Source organism: Salvelinus alpinus, chromosome 8, assembly GCF_045679555.1.
Source record: "Salvelinus alpinus chromosome 8, SLU_Salpinus.1, whole genome shotgun sequence".
In the NCBI taxonomy this organism is placed as follows: Eukaryota; Metazoa; Chordata; class Actinopteri; order Salmoniformes; family Salmonidae; genus Salvelinus; species Salvelinus alpinus.
The window spans coordinates 67,594,058-67,616,897 of record NC_092093.1 but is presented as its reverse complement, the minus strand read 5'-3'; the positions used below and the strand labels follow the sequence as shown (position 1 = coordinate 67,616,897).

General features: G+C 41.0%; 1 protein-coding gene across 5 annotated transcripts in view; it reads right to left on the bottom strand.

The window, feature by feature from the left end:
• Positions 1–22,840, bottom strand: part of LOC139583570 (receptor-type tyrosine-protein phosphatase N2-like) — a 278,697-nt gene that overhangs the window by 183,199 nt on the left and 72,658 nt on the right. For 4 of the 5 annotated variants that reach the window (XM_071414794.1, XM_071414792.1, XM_071414793.1 and 1 more), the window contains exon 3: positions 16,358–16,471. The exons of the other annotated variant lie outside the window; for it this stretch is intronic. In XM_071414794.1, coding sequence (XP_071270895.1) covers positions 16,358–16,471 — 114 coding nt within the window. The remainder of the gene's footprint in view (positions 1–16,357; positions 16,472–22,840) is intronic. 5 annotated transcript variants of the gene reach the window in all.

Sequence of the window (22,840 nt, the reverse complement as noted above, 5' to 3'; positions counted from 1 at the left end):
GATCATCTATATGGGACTAACCAAATAAAGTGTGACCCTAGCATCTTACAGTTTGATGTTCAAGGTTGCCCTTGTGTGCCTCATTATAAAAGTAAACACTAAACCGATTTTATTGGAAAACATTGAGAACCTGAGACAGCAACAAAACAGAGGGTCATGCAATCAGTGAACACTGTAGCGTGGAGTTATCTGGCGGTGGCCTCTCTTGAATTCTGATTGCAGTGAACCTGAGGAAAAGCAAAGCGATACATGGCGCCCTTGCAGCAAGTCAACAAGCCCTGTGAGAATGTCACACTGCAGCCAAATGCAAAGCCAACATCTCCACTAATTGCCAACACATACTCAGAATGCAAGGCTCCCGGGCAGGGGCACAACATAGCGCTGCCAAGGCCAGATGGAGCTACCCGGGCAAGAAGAGACCCAAAACAACATGGCCGCCTGGCCTCATTCCCAAAGAGCCGACAGGGACGGCTGCATTCCACTGCAGAAAAGCCCACAAAAATACCCCCGATAATATAATAATGCAGTGCACTATCCATCTGCATGGGTCAGACATGGAACGCAGTTTTACTGTTATTCTAATAGCATTGACAACGTTAAAGGACAATAACACTACTTTTCAACCTCATATTCATTATCTCTAGCACAATACCAGTGTCTAGGTATGTGAAAACGGTGCAATTCTATGATCTGTGGTTAAAAAGATATGAAGAATGGTCCGAAAAAACCCTTCACTGTGAGCGTTTCTAGCCAGAGAGAGGGTGTTTTCTTGCTCCCAACATTACCAGGAATCTTATAGTATTTTGAAAATCACTGTTTTTAAAATGTTTTATTAACTTTTGATGTCATCAGCTAGAACTTTTTAACTTGATATGTTTTTCTACACAACGTAGAAATGCGCTGTTTTCACGTACAGTATAAAGACAATGGTATTGTGTTGTAGATAACGAAAATGAGGGTGAAAAGTGGTGGACTTGCCCTTTAAGTTAATGAGAAGACTCGTTATTGGAATGTATGGGTCTTATCCATAGACCATAGAATCCATGATATTTCGTGACTATTTCAGACATTCTCGCCTACAAAGTTAGCCTTCGTAGAGGTCCTATTTCTGAGAGTCAAAGAGACTAATGGAATTTGTGAATGATGGACAGGTAGAGGAGAGCAATAGGCTAGCAACCAGCCAGGACAGGAATGTTTAACCAAATGTGTCTACATACAATATGACTTCATTAGCCTGGCCTGTCATCCATAACACGACTGGTATGTTATAATGCTCATCTCTATTCATGACCTCTAGATGAGGTTTTGGAACAATGTCGATCTGCCACTGATGTATCCCATGATACCCCCGACTAGACCGTGGAGCGTAGTGTCGAGGGTTGCGGAAAGTAATCCGTCCGTCAACCCCATCACAACACATAAAAATCGAATCAAATTGTATTTATCACAGTGAAATGTTTACTTACAAGCTCTTTCCCAATGATGCAGAGTTAAATAAGAAAATAATATAAACACAAATGAAAAATAAAACACACAGGAATGAAGCTATATACAAGGAGAACCATAACCATTGCAATGTGCAGGGATATGTGGTGATTGAGGTAGATGTGTATGTATAGGCAGGGGTAAAGTGGCTAGTCAACAGGATATATAATTATAGCTTTTTTTAAATTTTTGCTATAATGTTTGTACACAGAAAAGTATCCAGTGTCAAATCAACACACAATACCCTATGTTCAGTATTTCATAAGGTCTTATTTTAAGGTCTAGTTTTACCCTACAGGGGTCTGGAACTCATACACATTACTATGAACCAATATTTCCTAACACACTCTATTGCAGGTAAGATTTTTTGAATTGTTTGTTTCAATATCTATGTTTGTGCATTGATTGATTCATCTTATGCTATGCAAATATAAATTACATACATTTTCTAAACTAATCCAACATGTTACTTGGATTTATTGCACCCATTACTGAAATGGTTGTTCTAGTTTAGATGCTAATATCTGAGTCTTCCCAACCTTGGCCATCATCCTTAATGCAGATTACAGGTGTTAAAACTACAAAATGCTGATAACCCCACTCCACCTAAATTCAAATTGAAATTACACAGCACTTTACAAGTCAGAACAATGTGACTACAGGCCTGACACAGCCTGTAAACAATGAATTTCCAGCCACTGCATTACTCCAGGACAATTTAGTTTAGATGCTAAAGGAATACAACAATGGCTTGCTACCTTGAAGTCACAGCTAGACAACACATTTTAATATTTTTTATTTCACCTTTCATTAACCAGGTATACATACAGCATCATCATCATCATGATGACTAAGCTTCTTGTAAGTGATTATGATATACCTCTACCATAGACCACTTAAACTAGTACAACACTTCCTCTCACGGGTGGCCAAAAATAACTACCTGAAAGCCACGCCCTCCCCCCCCCACACAAAGCCATGCTGCTAATATAATTTCCAAGTATGCATTGTCTTTTCAAGTTTCTACCCATGACTGTATTTGTTAGTGACAGAGACATGCTTGTTCGATTCATTCATGTTAAGTGCCTTCCCCAACTGTGTTTTTTAGGTGAATGTTATCATTGAACTCTTGACAAATGTCCAGTTTCACAAGTCTATATTATGAAGCTGGGTGTAACCTATGATGATTCTGTGCTTTCAACTTTGTGGCAACAGTTTGGGGAAAGCCCTTTGCGGTTCTGAAATGACAATGATTCCATGCACAAAGTTAAGTTCATATAGAAATGGTTTGTTGAGATTTGTGTGGAAGAACTTGACTGGCCTGAATAGAGCCCTGACCTTAACTCCATCGAACACCTTAGGGATAAATTGGAACACTGACTGCGAGCCAGGCCTAATTGCCCAACATCAGTGCCCGACCTCACTAATGTTCTTGGGGCTGCCCGCAGTAATGTTTCAACATCTAGTGGATAGTGTACAAAGCTGTCATCAAGGTAAAGGGTGGCTACTTTGAAAAATCACAAATATAAAACACATTTTGATTTGTTGAACACTTTTTTTGTTTTGGTTACTACAGTACATAATTCCTTATGTGTTATTTCATAGTTTTGATGTCTTCACTATTATTCTACAATGTAGCAAATAGTAAAAATAAAGTAAACACTGGAATGAGTAGGTGTCCAAACTATTGACTAGTACTACATATATACACATACACACACATATATACACACATATATATATACCAGCAGTAGAGCATGCTGGGAAATATGATAATGATGGGCGTGACTTTGGTTTAAAGTGATACGTGTGATTTTCCGGTACCTGCATTAACGTGAAACTAGGCCCTCAAAATAAGGCCTTATGAAATACTCATGGTGTTGCGTAAACATTTTTTTTCTTCTTACAATAATATATTTCCTTAGTATCTTACTTGGTGAAGTAATTGGACACAAAAAGGATGAATCAAATCAAATGTTATTTGTCACGTGCCGATTACAACAGACCTTACAGTGAAATGCTTACTTACCAACAATGCAGTTTTAAGAAAAATAAGTGTTAATTAAAAAATAGATGAGTACAAAATAAAAAATAAACTAATAACTAAAAGTAGAAGTAGCGAGGCTATATACAGGGGTACTGGTACAGAGTCAATGTGCAGGGGCACAGGTTAGTCGAGGTAATTGAGGTAATATGTACATGTAGGTAGAGTTAAAGTGACTATGCATAGATAATAAACAGAGTAGCAGCAGCGTAAAAGAGGGGGGATAATGCAAATAGACTGGGTAGCTGTAACGGCGTTCCTCCTCCTCTTCATCCGAAGAGGAGGAGCAGGGATTGAACCAAACTGCAGCGTTGCGATTTGACATGATTTATTTAAGTAAAGACGACAAACACGAACTTCACTTGAATCTAAACAAAACAACAAACGGAGTAGACAAACCTGAACGTAAGAACTTACATGTAACTCGAAGAACGCACGAACAGGAAAAATGACTACATAAAACGAAACGAACAAACAAACCGAAAACAGTCCCGTATGGTGCAACATAGACACAGACACAGGAGACAACCACCCACAACAAACAATGTGAAAACACCTACCTTAATATGATTCTCAATCAGAGGAGATGAAAACCACCTGCCTCTAATTGAGAACCATATCAGGTCACCCATTTACCAACATAGAAACACATAACATAGACTGCCCACCCAAACTCACGTCCTGACCAACTAACACATACAAAACTAACAGAAAACAGGTCAGGAACGTGACAGTAGCCATTTGATTAGCTGTTCAGGAGTCTTATGGCTTGGGGGTAGAAGCTGCCTTTTGGACCTAGACTTGGCGCTCCGGTACAGCTTGCCGTGTGGTGGGAGAGAAAAGTCTATGACTAGGCTGGCTGGAGTCTTTGGCAATTTTTAGGGCCTTCCTCTGACACCTTTGTGTCCGTTGAGGGAGAGGTTGTTATCATGGCATCACATGGCATCACATGGCCAGGTCTCTGACTTCCTCCCTATAAGCTATCTCATTGTTGTCGGTGATCAGGCCTGCCACTGTTGTGTCATCGGCAAACTTAATGATGGTGTTGGAGTTGTGACTGGCCATGCAGTCATGAGTGAACAGGGAGTACAGGAGGGGACCAAGCACGCACCACTGAGGGAACCCCGTGTTGACGATCAGCGTGGCAGATGTGTTGTTACCTACCCCGTAATGAAGTCCAGGATCAAGTTGCAGAGGAAGGTGTTTAGTCCCAGGGTCCTTAGCTTAGTGATGAGCTCTGAAGGCACTATGGTGTTGAACGCTGAGCTGTAGTCAATGAATAGCATTCTCACATAGGTGTTCCTTTTCTCCAGATTGGAAAGGGCAGTGTGGAGTGCAATAGAGATTGCATCATCCGTGGAGCTGTTGGGGCTTTAAGCAAATTGGTGGTCTAGGGTGGGTCTAGGGTTTCTGGGGTAATGGTGTTGATGTGAGCCATGACCAGCCTTTCAAAGCACTTCATGGCTACAGACGTGAGTGCTACAGGTCGGTAGTCATTTAGGTAGGTTACCTTAGTGTTCTTGGGCACAGGAACTATTGTGGTCTGTTTGAAACATGTTATTACAGTCAGTCAGGGACAGGTTGAAAATGTCAGTGAAGACACTTGGCAGTTGGTCAGTGCATGCTCGGAGTACACTTCATGGTAATCCATCTGTTGACCTGTTTAAAGGTTTTACTCATATCGGCTACGGAGAGCATGATCACACATTCGTACGGGACAACTGATGCTCTCATGCATGCTTCAGTGTTACTTGCCTCGAAGCGAGTATAGAAGTAATTTAGCTCATCTGGTAGGCTAGTGTCACTGGGCAGGTCATGGCTGTGCTTCCCTTTGTAGTCTGTAATAGTTTGCAAGCCCTGCCACATCCGCCGAGCATCGGAGCCGGTGCAGTACGATTCAATCTTAGTCCTGTACTGACGCTTTGCCTGTTTGATGGTTCATCGGAGGGCATAGCGGGATTTCTTATAAGCTTCCGGGTTAGAGTCCCGCTCCTTGAAAGCGGCAGCAACCCTTTAGCCTAGTGCGGATGTTGCCTATAATCCATTGCTTCTGTTTGGGGTATGTACGTACAGTCACTCTGGGGACGACGTCATCAATGCACTTATTGATGAAGCCAGTGACTGATGTGGTGTACTCCTCAATGCCATCGGAAGAATCCCGGAACATATTCCAGTCTGTGCTAGCAAAACAGTCCAATCTGCTTCATCTGACCACTTCTTGATTGACCAAGTCACTGGTGCTTCCTGCTTTAGTTTTTGCTTGTAAACAGGAATCAGGAGGATAAAATTATGGTCAGATTTGCCAAATGGAGGGCGAGGAAGAGCTATATACGAGTCTCTGTGAAGGTGGTCTATAGTTTTTTCCCCTCTGGTTGCACATTTAACATGCTGGTAGAAAATTTGGTAAAACTGATGTAAGTTTCCCTGCATTAAAGTCCCCGGCCACTAGGAGCATCGCCTCTGGAGGAGAGTTTTCCTGTTTGGTTATGGCCGTATACAGCTCATTGTGTGCGGTCTTAGTGCCAGCATCGGTTTGTGGTGGTAAATAGACAGCTACGAAGAATATAGATGAAAACTCTCTTGGTAAAGAGTGTGGTCTACAACTTATCGTGATATACTCTACCTTAGGCAAGCAAAACCTCGAGACTTCCTTACTATTAGATTTTGTGCACCAGCTGTTGTTTACAAATATACACAGACCACCACCCCTTGTCTTACCGGAGGCGGCTGTTCTATCTTGCCGATGCCCTATCTTGCAAAACCCACCAGCTGTATTTTATTTATGTTGTCGTTCAGCCACGACTCGTTGAAACATAAGATATTACAGTTTTTAATGTCCCATTGGTAGGATATAGGTGAGCATAGTTTGTCTATTTTGTTATCCAATGATTGTACGTTGGCTAACAGGACTGATAGTAAAGGCAGATTACCCACTCGCCGTCGGATCCTTACAAGGCACCCCGACCTACGTCCCCGATAACTCTGTCTCTTTCTCCTGCGAATGATGGGGATGAAGGCCTCATTGGGTGTCTGAAGTAAATCCTTCGCATACGACTCATTAATGAATAAATCTTCTACCAGTATGAGGTGAGTGATTCCTGTCCCTGATATCCAGAAGCTCTTTTCGGTCATAAGAGAAGGTGTCAGAAATATTATGTACCAAATAAATTACCCAAAAACCACATTCACTATGAGACCATAAAACAGCAGCCATGTTCTCTGTTGCTCTTGTCGCATTAATGCAACAACCAGTTGTCTGTCACTAACAAATACAGTTATGGATGGTAACTCTACAATTCACTTGTTAAGGCAAGGCACTCTGGGAAATATTTATATAAGGTTTTACACTAAGCAGTATGTTGAGAAATTCAGAACAACTGTGCAGATACAAAGAAATACAATTTATAAGTCAAACATTCTGGGGAAATATTCCACTCGTCAGAACACTGTTTCAGCAGTTGACATTCCCATTTACAGAAGCCCATGCGTTGGCTCAAATCAACTGTGGACTAAGAAATGTCCAACCCACACATGACTCACAAGTTGTTCAACAATAATACTCCACTTTTTTACCTAAGAGTTCCATTTTCACATACTGTGGCATAGAGGAAGTAAATACGCCTACATGGTCCAAAAGTAGTACTAGATCTGAGATCTTCAACACCAAATACAGCTGGAATCATTAGCTTAGCTATAGAAAGCTCTTCAAAATAGCTTACATAACAGCTTACATTTGTGAGTCTGTGTGAATAAGCATGCACTATGCACATCTAAGACAGCAAACCGTATATAATGTAATTATAACAGAGTGTGGGTGAGAAATTACATATTGTATGCAGACCTGTGTTCAAATTCTATTTGAAGTCATTTCAAATAATTTTGTTGGGTTTAATTGAGCTTGCCTGGCGCAATGGAATCAATAGTATAGTCACAAAGCTGTGAAACCCACCCATCTGGAACTACAGGCAGGCTAAAGCAAATTATAACAGAATTTGAAAGAGTTAAAATAGTATTTTAAAACCAGGTCTGATTGTATGTTTTGTTGTTCTGGAAGATACACCTCAACGCAAAGACACACAGCCACCGATGAGCACGTATAGAACCTGTGTAGAGGGAGATCAGTAGTGCTGAAATGACCCACTGTCTGTTTGTGGTCATTGCACCTTCCTGACTGGCTAGATGATCATAGCGATAGCACGGATGCAAGCGTCACAATGAATGATCTTACTTCACTTGTCTTGAGAGTGAGTGAGGAATGAGGATTCACCTTGCTTTGCACATGGATCAAGGGTGATGCTGAAGGGTCAACCTGCTGTAGAGCAGGGAGCCTGGTCCTTATTACAGATAGCCGAGGTAGACAGAGAGAGCAGAACCCGTGGTGTAGCGGTAAAGCTCCATGGTTCTGACCTAATATATGCTTCTCCCCACTGAAGACCAGGCTTCAATGCCTGTGTCTTTTCTTCCATCCGCCAGTCTCCCCTTATTGTTTTACAACTGTCTAAATAAAGTGAGGGGAAAAGGTAGTCAGTGAGGGCGTCGAGACAGAGATAGATAGTGACGTAAGAAAACACTCTTGAAATCGGGTGAAGAAATGCATTCGCATCTGGTATAGGTTCCCCTGCACGAAATGTGGCATAATCCAATGAAAATACAAAAATTATCAAGAGATAATTTGCATGTCACACACGCGCATGCGCGCAATGTTATACAATGCTATCAAAAGCCTGATGGTAAAACAAATCAGACAGAAGCCTTGAAAGCATCGCTGTATGATGCGTGGACACACTGTGTTTGCACGCTATGAATCCCAAAGTCGCCTTCGCACATAGCCCCGTCGGAGCATGCTAATTTAAAGTCATTTGCAGTGGATGACAGTCTCTTGCACTCGGAGGCGGCGTGTGGAAAATGTAATAGCCGATAATGCTCCCTCCCAGTAGGGATACGGCCAAACAAAGCAAGGAACACGGAAAACAAGAGAAACCCTTTTTGTGTCTGGTCAATTTCTATTGGTCTAATGACATTGGATGTCGTGCGCAGAGCCCAGATTGTATGATTTCTTCTACAGCAACTCAGATGCAAGATAACGAGAATTGCAAATCGATGCAATTGATGTTCCTCCTTTCTTCTCCTCCATTTAGGTTACAGTGCAATAGTCTCAATCGCCCTGTCTGCTCTTCAACAGGGGAACGTCTCAACGATGACAGACACTTCAATAGGGATAAAGCCGATAAGATGTAAAACACATTGAAGCATAGACAGTGCAGTGATTTTTTTAAAAGATAAGACTAGTCTTTAGATATGGTTCTATGAGACACAAGCAAAACTGAGCCGGGTTTAACCGGAGCTCAAGACTGAGCAGCGCCAGCAAAAGTGTGTGATGGAGGGAGGATGACATTTCAGAGATATTAACACCTGGAAATAGAGCTGGAACAAACTGACACACCTACTCTCATCCTCCTAAGTCTCATCCGTTTATTTCAGAGAAGTAATTCGATTAAATGCTGTGGTCTCACGCTGTGCCTAGTATTCATTTCTCCGTTTATAATTTCCTATGGATGCCCGCTTATTTTTTTTTATGGTTTTCAACACTCGTTTACGTCTGTTATAAAAGATTAAGCTTAAAGTGGCCTGTAAAGCCAATTACCTGGGAGAGGTTTGTGCTTTGTGGTCACGGTTTGTGCTGAAGGTATCTGCTGCCCTCTGGCTGAGACAGCCTGTAGTTGCAGATGTTTCAGATAGTCTTGTAGCCAGAATACAACTGAGGATAATGATATTGGATGTTATATATACTGCATGAATGTGAATGAGACCTGGAATTACATATATAATTTAATTTGATGATTTTTTTTAAGGTCATGAATGAAAGCATATACTTACTTTGGTAATGCACTAGTCAAAAACCTAATGTTAAAACTAAATTGAGCCATACCATCAACTGTCTAACACTTTCCTTTTTTTAGTTCCATTGGATACACTTCCGCTAGAGCACATGAACTAATTAGCCTAGTGAATCCATTTGTGCTATTACACTGTGTCAATTAAAAAGCTTCAGATGTCTGGTCTTGGCTGGAGGCACCAAACGATTGGTCGATTTCATCTGCCACCGTGACAGACAGCAGACCAACGAGAGAGAGAGAGAGAGAGAGAGAGAGAGAGAGAGAGAGAGAGAGAGAGAGAGAGAGAGAGAGAGAGAGACCAGACTTCATTGTGTTTTTGTTGGTCACCAGCCTACATTGTGTTTTTGTTGGTCACCAGCCTACATTGTGTTTTTGTTGGTCACCAGCCTACATTGTGTTTTTGTTGGTCACCAGCCTACATTGTGTTTTTGTTGGTCACCAGCCTACATTGTGTTTTTGTTGGTCACCAGCCTACATTGTGTTTTTGTTGGTCACCAGCCTACATTGTGTTTTTGGTAGTCACCCAGCCTACATTGTGTTTTTGTTGGTCACCAGCCTACATTGTGTTTTTGTTGGTCACTAGCCTACATTGTGTTTTTGTTGGTCACTAGCCTACATTGTGTTTTCGTTGGTCACCAGCCTACATTGTGTTTTCGTTGGTCACCAGCCTACATTGTGTTTTCGTTGGTCACCAGCCCTCGTTGTGTTTTGGACAATGGTCACCAGTGTATGCCGGACACAAATTAGACTACCTAAAGCATCTAAACTGGAACAACCAGTTCAGTATCAGGTGCAATAAGTCCAACTAACAGATTGTATTAGTAAAAAAAATATATACAAAAATAATAATAAGTTATTTATCATTGTGTAGCATAGGTATATGCAAAAACACATATTCAAGCAAACAATTCTAGAAATCTAACTGTAACTGTATTTTTTTGCATATCAGGAAGGGTTCTTTACAGCTGTGATGGTTGGATAGAGCTCATTATAGCCAAACTGTTTGGTTAAAATTTCCCATGGTTCATTTTCATGCCAGAAATGCAGAAAACACATTTCAGTTGAATACATTCAGTTGTACAACTGACTAGGTTTTCCCCTCACCTGGCCTTCCTTCCACACTATCAGGTCAGTGAACATGACAGAAATCAGCCACAAGTTACTGTGAATTTCACAAGAACTATTTACAGCAAGTTCTTGAAAATTAAGCAAGAACTTCCCAGTCACCTACTGGAAAATACACAAACTCTTAACAAAGGTTTAATTTGTTTGCATAAAATAATTCTTACAATTCAAATATATATATATATTTCAAATCAAATGTTATTTGTCACATGCGCCGAATACAACAGTTGTTGACCTCACAGTGAAATGCTTACTTACAAGCCCTTAACCAACAATACAGTTTTAAGAAAAATAGCAAAAAAAAGAAATGAATAAAAGTAACAAATAATTACAGAGCAGAAGTAAAATAACAATAGCGAGGCATTATCCAAGGGGTACTGGTACAGAGTCAATGTGCGTGGGCACCGTTTAGTCGAGGTAATTGAGGTAATCTGTACATGTAGGTAGAGTTATTAAAGTGACTATGCATAGATCCTTTTGGGGCGGCAGGTAGCTTAGTGGTTAGAGCGTTGGGGCAGTAACCAAAAGTTTGCTGGATTGAATCCCTGAGCTGACAAGATAAAAGTTGTTCTTCAGTTGTTCTTCCCCTGATCAAGGCAGTTAACCCACTGTTCCTTGGTAGGCTGTCATTGTAAGTAAGAGTATGTTCTTAACTGACTTGCCTAGTTAAATTTAAGAGAATAACAGAGAGTAGCAACAGCGTAAAGAACGGGGCAGTGCAAATAGTTTGGGTAGCCATTTGATTAGATGTTCTTATGGCTTGGGGGTAGAAGCTGTTTAAAAGCCTCTTGGACCTAGATTTGGCACTCCGGTACCGCTTGCCGTGCGGTAGCAGAGAGAACAGTCTATGACTAGGGTGGCTGGAGTCTTTGACAATTGTTAGGGCCTTCCTTTGACACCGCCTTGTATAGAGCTCCTGAATGGCAGGAAGCTTGGCCCCAGTGATGTACTGGGCCGAACGCACTACCCTCTGTAGTGCCTTGCGGTCGGAGGCCAAACAGTTGCCATACCAGGCAGTGATCCAACCCGTCAGGATGCTCTCGATGGTGCAGCTGTGGAACCTTTTGAGGATCTGAGGACTCATGCCAAATCTTTTAAGTCTCCTGAGGGGGAATAGGTTTTGTCGTGGACCATGTTAGTTTGTTGGTGATGTGGACGCCAAGGAACTATATATATATATGGATATACACACAGTTGAAGTCGGAAGTTTACACCTTAGCCAAATACATTTCAACTCAGTTTTTCACAATTGCTGACATTTAATCTTAGTAAATATTCCGTTTTAGGTCAGTTAGGATTACCACATTATTTTAAGAATGTGAAATATCAGAATAATAGTAGAGAGAATGATTAATTTCAGATTTTATTTCTTTCATCACAATCCCAGTGGGTCAGAAGTTTACATACACTCAATTAGTATTTTGTAGCATTGGCTTTAAATTGTTTAACTTGGGTCAAACGTTTCGGGTAGCCTTCCACAAGCTACCCACAATAAGTTGGGTGAATTTTGTCCCATTCCTCCTGACAGAGCGGGTGTAACTAAGTCAGGTTTGTAGGCCTCCTTGCTCGCACATGCTTTTTCAGTTCTGCCCAAAAATTTTCCATAGGATTGAGGTCAGGGCTTTGTGATGGCCACTCCAATACCTTGACTTTCTTGTCCTTAAGCCATTTTGCCACAACTTTGGAAGTATGCTTGGGGTCATTGTCCATTTGGAAGACCCATTTGCGACCAAGCTTTAACTTCCTGACTGATGTCTTGAGATGTTGCTTCAATATACCCACATAATTTTCTTGCCTCATGATGCCATCTATTTTGTGAAGTGCACCAGTCCCTCCTGCAGCAAAGCACACCCACAACATGATGCTGCCACCCCTGTGCTTCACGGTCGGGATGGTGTTCTTCGGCTTGTAAGCCTCCCCCTTTTTCCTCCAAACATAATGATGGTCATTGCGGCCAAACAGTTATATTTTTGTTTCATCAGACTCCTTGCTGAGTGGCATTTCAGGTTATGTCGATATACGACTCGTTTTACTGTGGATATTGATACTTTTGTACCTGTTTCCTCCAGCATCTTCACAAGGTCCTTTGCTGTTGATCTGGGATTGATTTGCACTTTTCGCGCCAAAGTACATTCATCTCTAGGAGACAGAACGAGTCTCCTTCCTGAGCGGTATGACGGCTGCGTGGTCCCATGGTGTTTATACTTGCGTACTATTGTTTGTACAGATGAACGTGGTACCTTCAGGCGTTTGGAAATTGCTCCCAAGGATGAACCAGACTTGTGGAGGTCTACAATTGTTTTTCTGAGGTCTTGGCTGATTTCTTTAGATTTTCCCATTTTCCCAGTCAAGCAAAGAGGCACTGAGTTTGAAGGTAGGCCTTGAAATACATCCACAGGTACACCTCCAATTGACTCAAATTATGTCAATTAGCCTATCAGAATCTTCTAAAGCCATGACATCATTTTCTCGAATTTTCCAAGCTGTTGAAAGGCACAGTCAACTTAGTGTATATGTAAACTTCTAACCCACTGGAATTGTGATACAGTGAATTATAAGTGAAATAATCTGTCTGTAAAACAATTGTTGGGAAAATGACTTGTCATGCACAAAGTAGATGTACTGACCGACTTGCCAAAACTATAGTTTGTTAACAAGAAATTTGTAGAGTGGTTGAAAAATTAGTTTTAAGGACTCCAACCTAAGTACAGTGGGGCAAAAAAGTATTTAGTCAGCCACCAATTGTGCATGTTCTCCCACTTAAAAAGATGAGAGAGGCCTGTAATTTTCATCATAGGTACACTTCAACTATGACAGACAAAATGAGAAAAAAAATCCAGAAAATCACATTGTAGGATTTTTAAAGAATTTATTTGCAAATTATGGTGGAAAATAAGTATTTGGTCAATAACAAAAGTTTATCTCAATACTTGGTTATATACCCTTTGTTGGCAATGACAGAGGTCAAACGTTTTCTGTAAGTCTTCACAAGGTTTTCACACACTGTTGCTGGTATTTTGGCCCATTCCTCCATGCAGATCTCCTCTAGAGCAGTGATGTTTTGGGGCTGTTGCTGAGCAACACGGACTTTCAACTCCCTCCAAAGATTTTCTATGGGGTTGAGATCTGGAGACTGGCTAGGCCACTCCAGGACCTTGAAATGCTTCTTACGAAGCCACTCCTTCGTTGCCCGGGCGGTGTGTTTGGGATCATTGTCATGCTGAAAGACCCAGCCACGTTTCATCTTCAATGCCCTTGCTGATGGAAGGAGGTTTTCACTCAAAATCTCACGATACATGGCCCCATTCTTTCTTTCCTTTACACGGATCAGTCGTCCTGGTCCCTTTGCAGAAAAATAGCCCCAAAGCATGATGTTTCCACCCCCATGCCTCACAGTAGGTATGGTGTTCTTTGGATGCAACTCAGCATTCTTTGTCCTCCAAACACGACGAGTTGAGTTTTTACCAAAAAGTTCTATTTTGGTTTCATCTGACCATATGACATTCTCCCAATCTTCTTCTGGATCATCCAAATGCTCTCTAGCAAACTTCAGACGGGCCTGGACATGTACTGACTTAAGCAGGGGGACACGTCTGGCACTGCAGGATTTGAGTCCCTGGCGGCGTAGTGTGTTACTGATGGTAGGCTTTGTTACTTTGGTCCCAGCTCTCTGCAGGTCATTCACTAGGTCCCCCCGTGTGGTTCTGGGATTTTTGCTCACCCTTCTTGTGATCATTTTGACCCCACGGGGTGAGATCTTGCGTGGAGCCCCAGATCGAGGGAGATTATCAGTGGTGTTGTATGTCTTCCATTTCCTAATAATTGCTCCCACAGTTGATTTCTTCAAACAAAGCTGCTTACCTATTGCAGATTCAGTCTTCCCAGCCTGGTGCAGGTCTACAATTTTGTTTCTGATGTCCTTTGACAGCTCTTTGGTCTTGGCCATAGTGAAGTTTGGAGTGTGACTGTTTGAGGTTGTGGACAGGTGTCTTTTATACTGATAACACGTTCAACAGGTGCCATTAATACAGGTAACAAGTAGAGGACAGAGGAGCCTCTTAAAGAAGAAGTTACAGGTCTGTGAGAGCCAGAAATCTTGCTTTTTTGTAGGTGACCAAATACTTATTTTCAACCATAATTTGCAAATAAATTCTTTAAAAATCCTACAATGTGATTTTCTGGATTTTTTTTCTCATTTTGTCTGTCATAGTTGAAGTGTACCTATGATGAAAATTACAGGCCTCTCTCATCTCTTTAAGTGGGAGAACTTGCACAATTGGTGGCTGACTAAATACTTTTTTGCCCCACTGTATATGTAAACTTCCGACTTCAACTGCATATATATATATATACTACTATTCAAACGTTTGTACACACCTACTCATTCCAGGGTTTTCATTTATTTTGTACTATTTCTACATTCTAGAATAATAGAGAAGACATCAAAACTATGAAAAAACACAAGGAATCATGTAGTAACTAAAAAATGGTTAAATCAAAATGTATTTCATATTTGAGATGCCATATGAGCATCTCTTGTAATTTAACCTATTTCTTAAGTTATTTTTGCGCATTTGATATTGCATGCAGGGCTCAAAATTCCTCGACCATGGCTGGCAAGTGAACTGCCTAAAATAACATTGCGGGACTGCAATTGGGTTTGGGACCAGTTGTTTTGGTAGTGGGTGGGAGTCTGGCAACCAGTTCTTGTGGTAGCGGGTGGGAATCGGACAGAAAGCCAACGGGTGTGGTATGCAGATCTCTAATATAAAGCCCCACAGTGGAGGTGTTATAATGCCCATAAAACTGGGTAATGGTCAAACAGGGAAATGGTTCCAATTGTTTTTCCACCATTCATTTTTCCCATCGGGGATTTTTAGAAACACTTAAAATAAGGGCTGTGTTTCATGTAGGCTTACCCTGGAGTGACGTTTTGATAACCATGTAAATATTTAATCAATATATTCGACTCTATTTACTCTCAGATTTGAAAATGCTAATTAGCGTCAAGGTAGACATCATGCAAAACTACAAATCCCTGCAAGCTCCTGCACGTCATCTCTAGCTGGCACCTTTGCTAACAGGTATCGTGTCAACTTAAAACTTGCACAAGGCAGTTCACAGAATTGTCCATTTAAAGACATTTGGCCAATTTATTAATTACTACATTTAGCTAACATTAGATAATTAATCCAGAGATTTTTACCATTGTTCTCGAGTCGACAGTCTCGTCCAGATCATCATGGCATTTGTAGATCTTTATGATAGCCACATTAGTAGCTAATTAACGTTTCATTTTTGGGGGGGTAAATACAGGAGAATATAAGTTGCGTCCCTGCACAGACAATATTTTCCAACAGTGTTCTCTCTCTCCTGTTGTTTGAGGACATCCTTGGGCCTGTTTTGTGTCCTGTTCTCCTGTATCTACCCTGTTTAACGAGCACATTAGCTGCTGTGCTCTCATTCATTGAGCAGGAGAGGAAATCTAACGCAATTACGCCGCATGCAGCACAGTCACTCATCCACAAAATAAGCACTAAATGTCCTGCAATCGTACGAGTCAATTAGATTCCTATTGCCGTTATATGATCAGGGAACAATGGCCTGTATGAGTCAAACGACCTGTCCTTTACCTCTGGGCCAAATGTGTAATCCGGCTGTTTGGTTTGCTTTCACATAAGAGCTGAATCTGTTTTATAATGTCGACAGGACAGACTGACCAATCAGACATACACACACATCTGTACAGGGACAGCGAGACAGACAGAAAGACAAGCAGGCAAGAAGAGAGACAAACCGACAGTACCTCTGTGGGACAGTTTCTGGAGGAGAGTCCTGAGGCGCTGTAGAGCAGAGGCTGACACATCATAGGTGTATAGGTCCGCACTGGGTAACTCCAGACACCTTCCAAACACTTTGTCTATGAGAGAACACACACATACACACTGTCAACAAACAGATCATCTACCAGCGATGGTCAGTATTTCTGTTACATGCAGTGCATTCGGAAAGTATTCAGACCCCTTGGACTTTGTCCACATTTTGTTACGCTACAGCCTTACTCTAAAAACGATTAAATCGTTTTTATTCCTAATCAATCTAAACACAATACCCCATAATGACAAAGAAAAACAGGTATTTAGAAATGTTTGCAAATGTATAAAAAATGTGTTTATTTTTTAAATCACATTTACATAAGTATTCAGACCCTTTACTCAGTACTCTGTTGAAGCACCTTTGGCAGCGATTACAGCCTCAAGCCTTCTTGGGTATGACGCTACAAGCTTGGCACACCTGTATTTGGGGAGTTTATCTTATTCCTCTCTGCAGATCCTGTCAAGCTCTGTCAGATTGGATGAGGAGCATTGCTGCACAGCTATTTTCAGGTCTCTCCAATGATGTTTGATCGGGTTCAAGTCCGGGCTCTGGCTGGGCCACTCAAGGACATTCAGAGACCTGTCTCGAAACCACTCCTGCGTTGTCTTGGCTGTGCGCTTAGGGTTGTTGTCCTGTTGGAAGGTGAACCTTTGCTCCAATCTGAGGTCATGTGCGCTCTGGAGCAGATTTTCATCAAGGATCTCTCTGTACTTTGCTCTGTTCATCTTTGCCTCGGTCCTGACTAGTCTCCCAGTCCCTGCCACTGAAAAACATCCCCACAGCATGATGCTGCCACCACCGTGCTTCACCATAGGGATGGTGCCAGGTTTCCATCAAACATGACACTGCATTCAGGCCAAAAAGTTCAATCTTGGTTTCATCAGACCAGAGAATCTTGTTTCCCATGGTCTGAGAGTCTTTAGGTGCCTTTTGGCAAACTCCAAGCAGGCTGTCATGTGCCTTTTACTGAGGAGTGGCTTCCGTCTGGCCACTCAACCATAAAGGTCTGATTGGTGGAGTACTGCAGAGATGGTTGTCCTTCTGGAAGGTTCTCCCATCTCAACAGAGGAACTTTAGAGCACTGTCAACGTAACCATCGGGTTCTTGGTCATTTAAAAAAATGTATATTTATTTCACCTTTATTTAACCAGGTAGGCCAGTTGAGAACAAGTACTCATTTACAACTGCGACCTGGCCAAGATAAAGCAAAGCAGTGCGACACAAACAACAACACAGAGTTACACATGGAATAAACAAACGTACAGTCAATAACACAATAGAAAAATCTATATACAGTGTGTGCAAATGAGGTAAGATTAGGGAGGTAAGGCAATAAATAGGCCATAGTGGCGAAGTAATTACAATTTAGCAATTAAACACTGGAGTGAAAGATGTGCAGAAGATGAATGTGCAAGTAGAGCTACTGGGGTGCAAAGAAGCAACAAACAAAAAAATAGCATTATGGGGATGAGGTAGTTGGATGGGCTATTTACAGATGGGCTATGTACAGGTGCAATGGTCTGTGAGCTGCTCTGACTGCTGATGCTTAAAGTTAGTGAGGGAGATATGAGTCTCCAGCTTCAGTGATTTTTGCAATTCGTTCCAGTCATTGGCAGCAGAGAACTGGAAGGAAAGGCGACCAAAGGAGGAATTGGCTTTGGGGGTGACCAGTGAAATATATCTGCTGGAGCGCGTGCTACAGGTGGATGCTGCTATGGTGACCAGTGAGCTGAGATAAGGCGGGGCTTTACCTAGCAAAGCATTATAGATGACCTGGAGCCAGTGGGTTTGGCGATGAATATGAACCGAGGGCCAGCCAACGAGAGCATACAGGTCGCAGTGGTGGGTAGTATATGGGGCTTTGGTGACAAAACGGATGGCACTGTGATAGACTGCATCCAATTTGTTGAGTAGAGTGTTGGAGGCTATTTTGTTAATGACATCGCCAAAGTCAAGGATCGGTAGGATAGTCAGTTTTACGAGGGTATGTTTGGTTGCATGAGTGAAGGAGGCTTTGTTGTGAAATAGGAAGCTGATTCTAGATTTAAATTTGTATTGGTGATGCTTAATGTGAGTCTGGAAGGAGAGTGTACAGTCTAACCAGACACCTAGGTATTTGTAATTGTCAGAACTGTCCAGAGTAGTGATGATGGAGGGGCGGTATTTAAAAAAAAAATACTGTCATTTGTATTTTCTAAATACAAAATACTTTTCTATACCATTTTTTATAGTAGTTCACATCTTGTGCCCCCCCCCTCCCCTTTCACCCTGCATTGGTATCAGATGTCTGTTAGCCTTAAGTACCTGGCTGCATGAGGGGGAATAAGGGGGCTGAGCGCCATCAGTTGAAACTTGCGCCCCCTCAGTTTTAATTTTATGTCCCTATATAAAAATACACTCTTAGAAAAAAATGTTCCTTATAGAACCAAAAAGGGTTCTATCATTGCTTAATATATGGAACTCCTTAAAGTTCAATATAATTTTGCTGTCAATGATTTTTATGCACTCTCGTCAAAAGGGGATTGTTCCGCCTGACACACTCTCCGACCTCCCTCGGGGTGTGGCTACTTACTTATGCACAGTTTATAGGAGATAGATTCTCTCATACCTCCTAAAATCACATTCCTATCTTTAAAAAAAAACGTTCATATTTTTTCAACGTTAAAGATGGAGACTTCATACCTGTAGTGTAAATACTTTAAGTTACAGTATTTATTTTCTACCAATTTTAATGACATCACAAAATAAAAAACAACATGAAATTAGTTTTCTATAGCTCCCCACTGACCATTCCCCACATTCTTATGTTAGAAATATTGATCCAGTATCTACCTTTGACCGTGTTAGAGTTTAAGAGTTAAAACTGTCTGTGAAACAAAGATATTCCTTTGGTTGATACTAAAGGGGGAGAAAGAGCCCCCTCCCCTTCTCCTGTAATTTACAAGAGGGTGTGACCTGTCAAACCGGATCCAGTTCCCTCCTCCCCTTTTCTGTGGGTGAGAGAAGGTCTGGTTATTGTCAATCATTGCCAAGCTGATCTGACCCATTGTGATCCTCACAGGACAGTCATGACACCTGCATACTCATCAGGCATGTCACCCATTGATCATGTTTGGGATTCTCTGGATTGACGTGTACAACATCGTGTTCCCCCTGTATATAGCCTCGTTATTGTTATTTTATTGTGTTACTTTTTATAATTTCTTACTTTAGTTTATTTAGTAAATATTTTCTTAACTCTTTCCAGAACTGGTTAAGGGCTGGTAAGTAACATTTCACGGTAAAGTCTACACCTGGGGCGGCAGGTAGTCTAGTGGTTAGAGCATTGGACTAGTAACCGAAAGGTTGCAAGATTGAATCCCCGAGCTGACAAGGTAAAACTCTGTGTCGTTCTGCCCCTGAACAAGGCAGGTTCTAGGCTGTCATTGAAAATAAGAATTTGTTCTTAACTGACTTGCCTAGTTAATTAAAATTTGAAAAATGTGGCGCATTTGACAAAGAACATTTGATTTGATTTGAGAACATTCCAAGATTTAAAAGACACATACCCATTACCAGGAAAATATTTGTGTCTATATTTATAACTTATTGGGAAACCCAACTACCGAACAATCCAATGATGGGATTTATCTGGGATCCCAAAAGGACAGATCTCTATAATATATAAACAACTTTTGGAAAACTCATACTCTGAGCTAGCTATTAAAAAAGTATGGTCCACATATCTAATTGAATCTGAAGAACCCTTTAACTGCAACAGGATATGGAAAAATATGACCTTGGCATCCCGTATTTCGAACCATCAACTTATACATTTTAAGTTTGATCACAGACTGTATTTAACACCATGGACATATTTTACGATGATATTGACTCCAACTCCCAACTGTAAGGATTAACTAGGCTATTGAATCACCCAGACTTATTATACATTATTTATTATAAATAATCACAGTCAGCAAAAGTCTTCTAATGGCTTCATGAAAGATAGGGTAGTACCCTCAATTGACTTCACACAAAAACTGAAATAAAATAAACAATTAGCTAATTGCCAATGTCAGGCTGGGTCCGTAGCTCTATTTGGTATATACCATAATAAGAAAAAAAGTGTACTTTAAATAATTATCTGGCTAGCTTGTAAAGTGATGAGTTAACATAGCCTCGCTTCTTCTGTTTAGCTAAGTTAGCTAGCTAGTTAATTTACAAACATTCCCAAATTCTAATAAAGTTTCAACTTTATTTATCTAGCCTACAGTTTATCATATGACTTTGGCTTCATATATTTGAATTAAATAAGAAACTTTGCTTACCTTAATAGATTGAAAAATAACGTTTTTATTGGTAGACTACTTCCAAGTTGGTTCAACAACTGTCCTTTTGCGTCGTCATGCTGGAATGGATTGGCAGTTGGTTTTTGAATCGTAATGGCAGTTAGATTTTGAATTAACCAAAAGGTCATATAAATAACTTTTTTTTAAATCTATGAGTGAATGCTTTCATTAAACATATTATTTCCTCTTGCTTCTAGCTAGCATTTACTTTGCAACAGCACAGGTTTGTATGAACCTTGCTGTTGCCACTCAGACCTTGGCAACAGTGTTGCAAAATATGAATTTCATCATTCCCTTGCCGTAGAGAGCTAACGGTGTTGGACGTCAGCTAGCCATTTTTCTGACCAGGCGAAATCATATAGCAGCATCATTAATATGGATATAAATGTCAATGGAAAATGGCTAAAACAAATTAAAAGTGTATGTTAGCTGTCCTTTCAGAGTTTGATGGGACTGGTTTAGCTTTGTTAGCTGTTGATTTCTAAAATCCTCACTGCACTCTGGGGTAGGGATTTAACCCTCAAGGTTATTTGCATGCACTGGGTTTATATATATAACCTTTAGAAAAGGGTTATTTAATATCTTCCAAAGATTCAAAAGGTTCTATATATAACAATTTTTTTCTAAGAGTGTAGCAAAAAAAGATTGAGTGACAAGTTGATCCAAAATTTGTATCTCCGCTGCGCTGTGTCAGCACAATGGACAGAACTTGCCACAGTGTGTGTACTGTGGCTATGGAAAGCCACTGGGGCACAGGGTTTCCATTAGCCGATAATTGCTGGCTTTTGGCCAATAAAATAAATGAAAACCCATAAGTAAAATTGTAGCGGGCCAATTTGTCCAGGGCTGCCCTGCTGCTAAGGAGAGAGAGAAAGTGAGAGAGGAGCCTAGGCTAATGTTGATTGTGAAAATGGAGGCCTTTTCAGTGAAGTAAAACAAAAGTTAGAGAGTATGCCAATAGTAAAAATCCTACAGGGCAGGGCTCCAGGCTGCGACCATTTAGTCACATTTTGCGACTCTTTGACAACTAGCTGTGGGAGTAAAATTAATGCATTGGTTGCATCGGTGTGGGTTGCACATTCATTTACCTCAATCAAAATGTCAACATTTTTAGGATGCTAAAACCATGATTTGGTCAGACAGTAAGGTACAGTACATTATCCTCATGATTCATGTAATGAAAGTGTCTGTGTGCCTGTCCCTGTGTCTGTTTCACTGGGGCCTGCTGCTGTGTCGAGACAGCCATTCTCTCTTTCCTTTCCAGGAGGAAAAAATGTTCTGGGAAAAGAAAAAGTTTTCTGATTGTATAACATTTTAAAAATCTGAACATTTCGGAGACCGTTTTTTTTCCTTTTCGAAAGAGTTGCTGGCTCCTTGATGCTCTGGGGAACTTCCTGAGTAATTGATCATTCCATTCTCACCAAAATCTTCTTGTAAGATCCCCCTCAAATGCCAGTTGGATTACTTGAGTTTTCCTCGGGTGTAACATGCTTCTTCTGTGCTGACTGAACACATTGTAGCTGTGGACACCCCAAAAGTCATTCCATATTTCAGTGCAGTAATCACAGTCAGCATAGCAGAGAGAAGCCCAGAGAATCGTTACAGGATATCAGGTGGGGTCCATTTGTCTTCATTGGAGGCAGAGTGGGCAATTTCAGTCTGCAGAAACTGGCGAGCGACACTAAACTCAGATCTATTCACATCTATTTACCCCCACTGCTCCTACTCACTGTTTATTATCTATGCATAGTCACTTTACCCCTACCTACATGTACAAATTACCTTGACTAACCTTTACCCCCACACATTGACTCGGTACCGGTATCCTCTGTTTATAGCCTTGTTATTATTCTTTTATTGTGCTGCTTTTTATTTCCTTTTTTACTTAGGTTTATTTAGTAAATATTTTCTTAACTCTATTTCTTGAACTGCATCGTTGGTTAATTATTTTTTATTTTTTTATTTCACCTTTATTTAACCAGGTAGGCTAGTTGAGAACAAGTTCTCATTTGCAACTGCGACCTGGCCAAGATAAAGCATAGCAGTGTGAACAGACAACAACACAGAGTTACACATGGAGT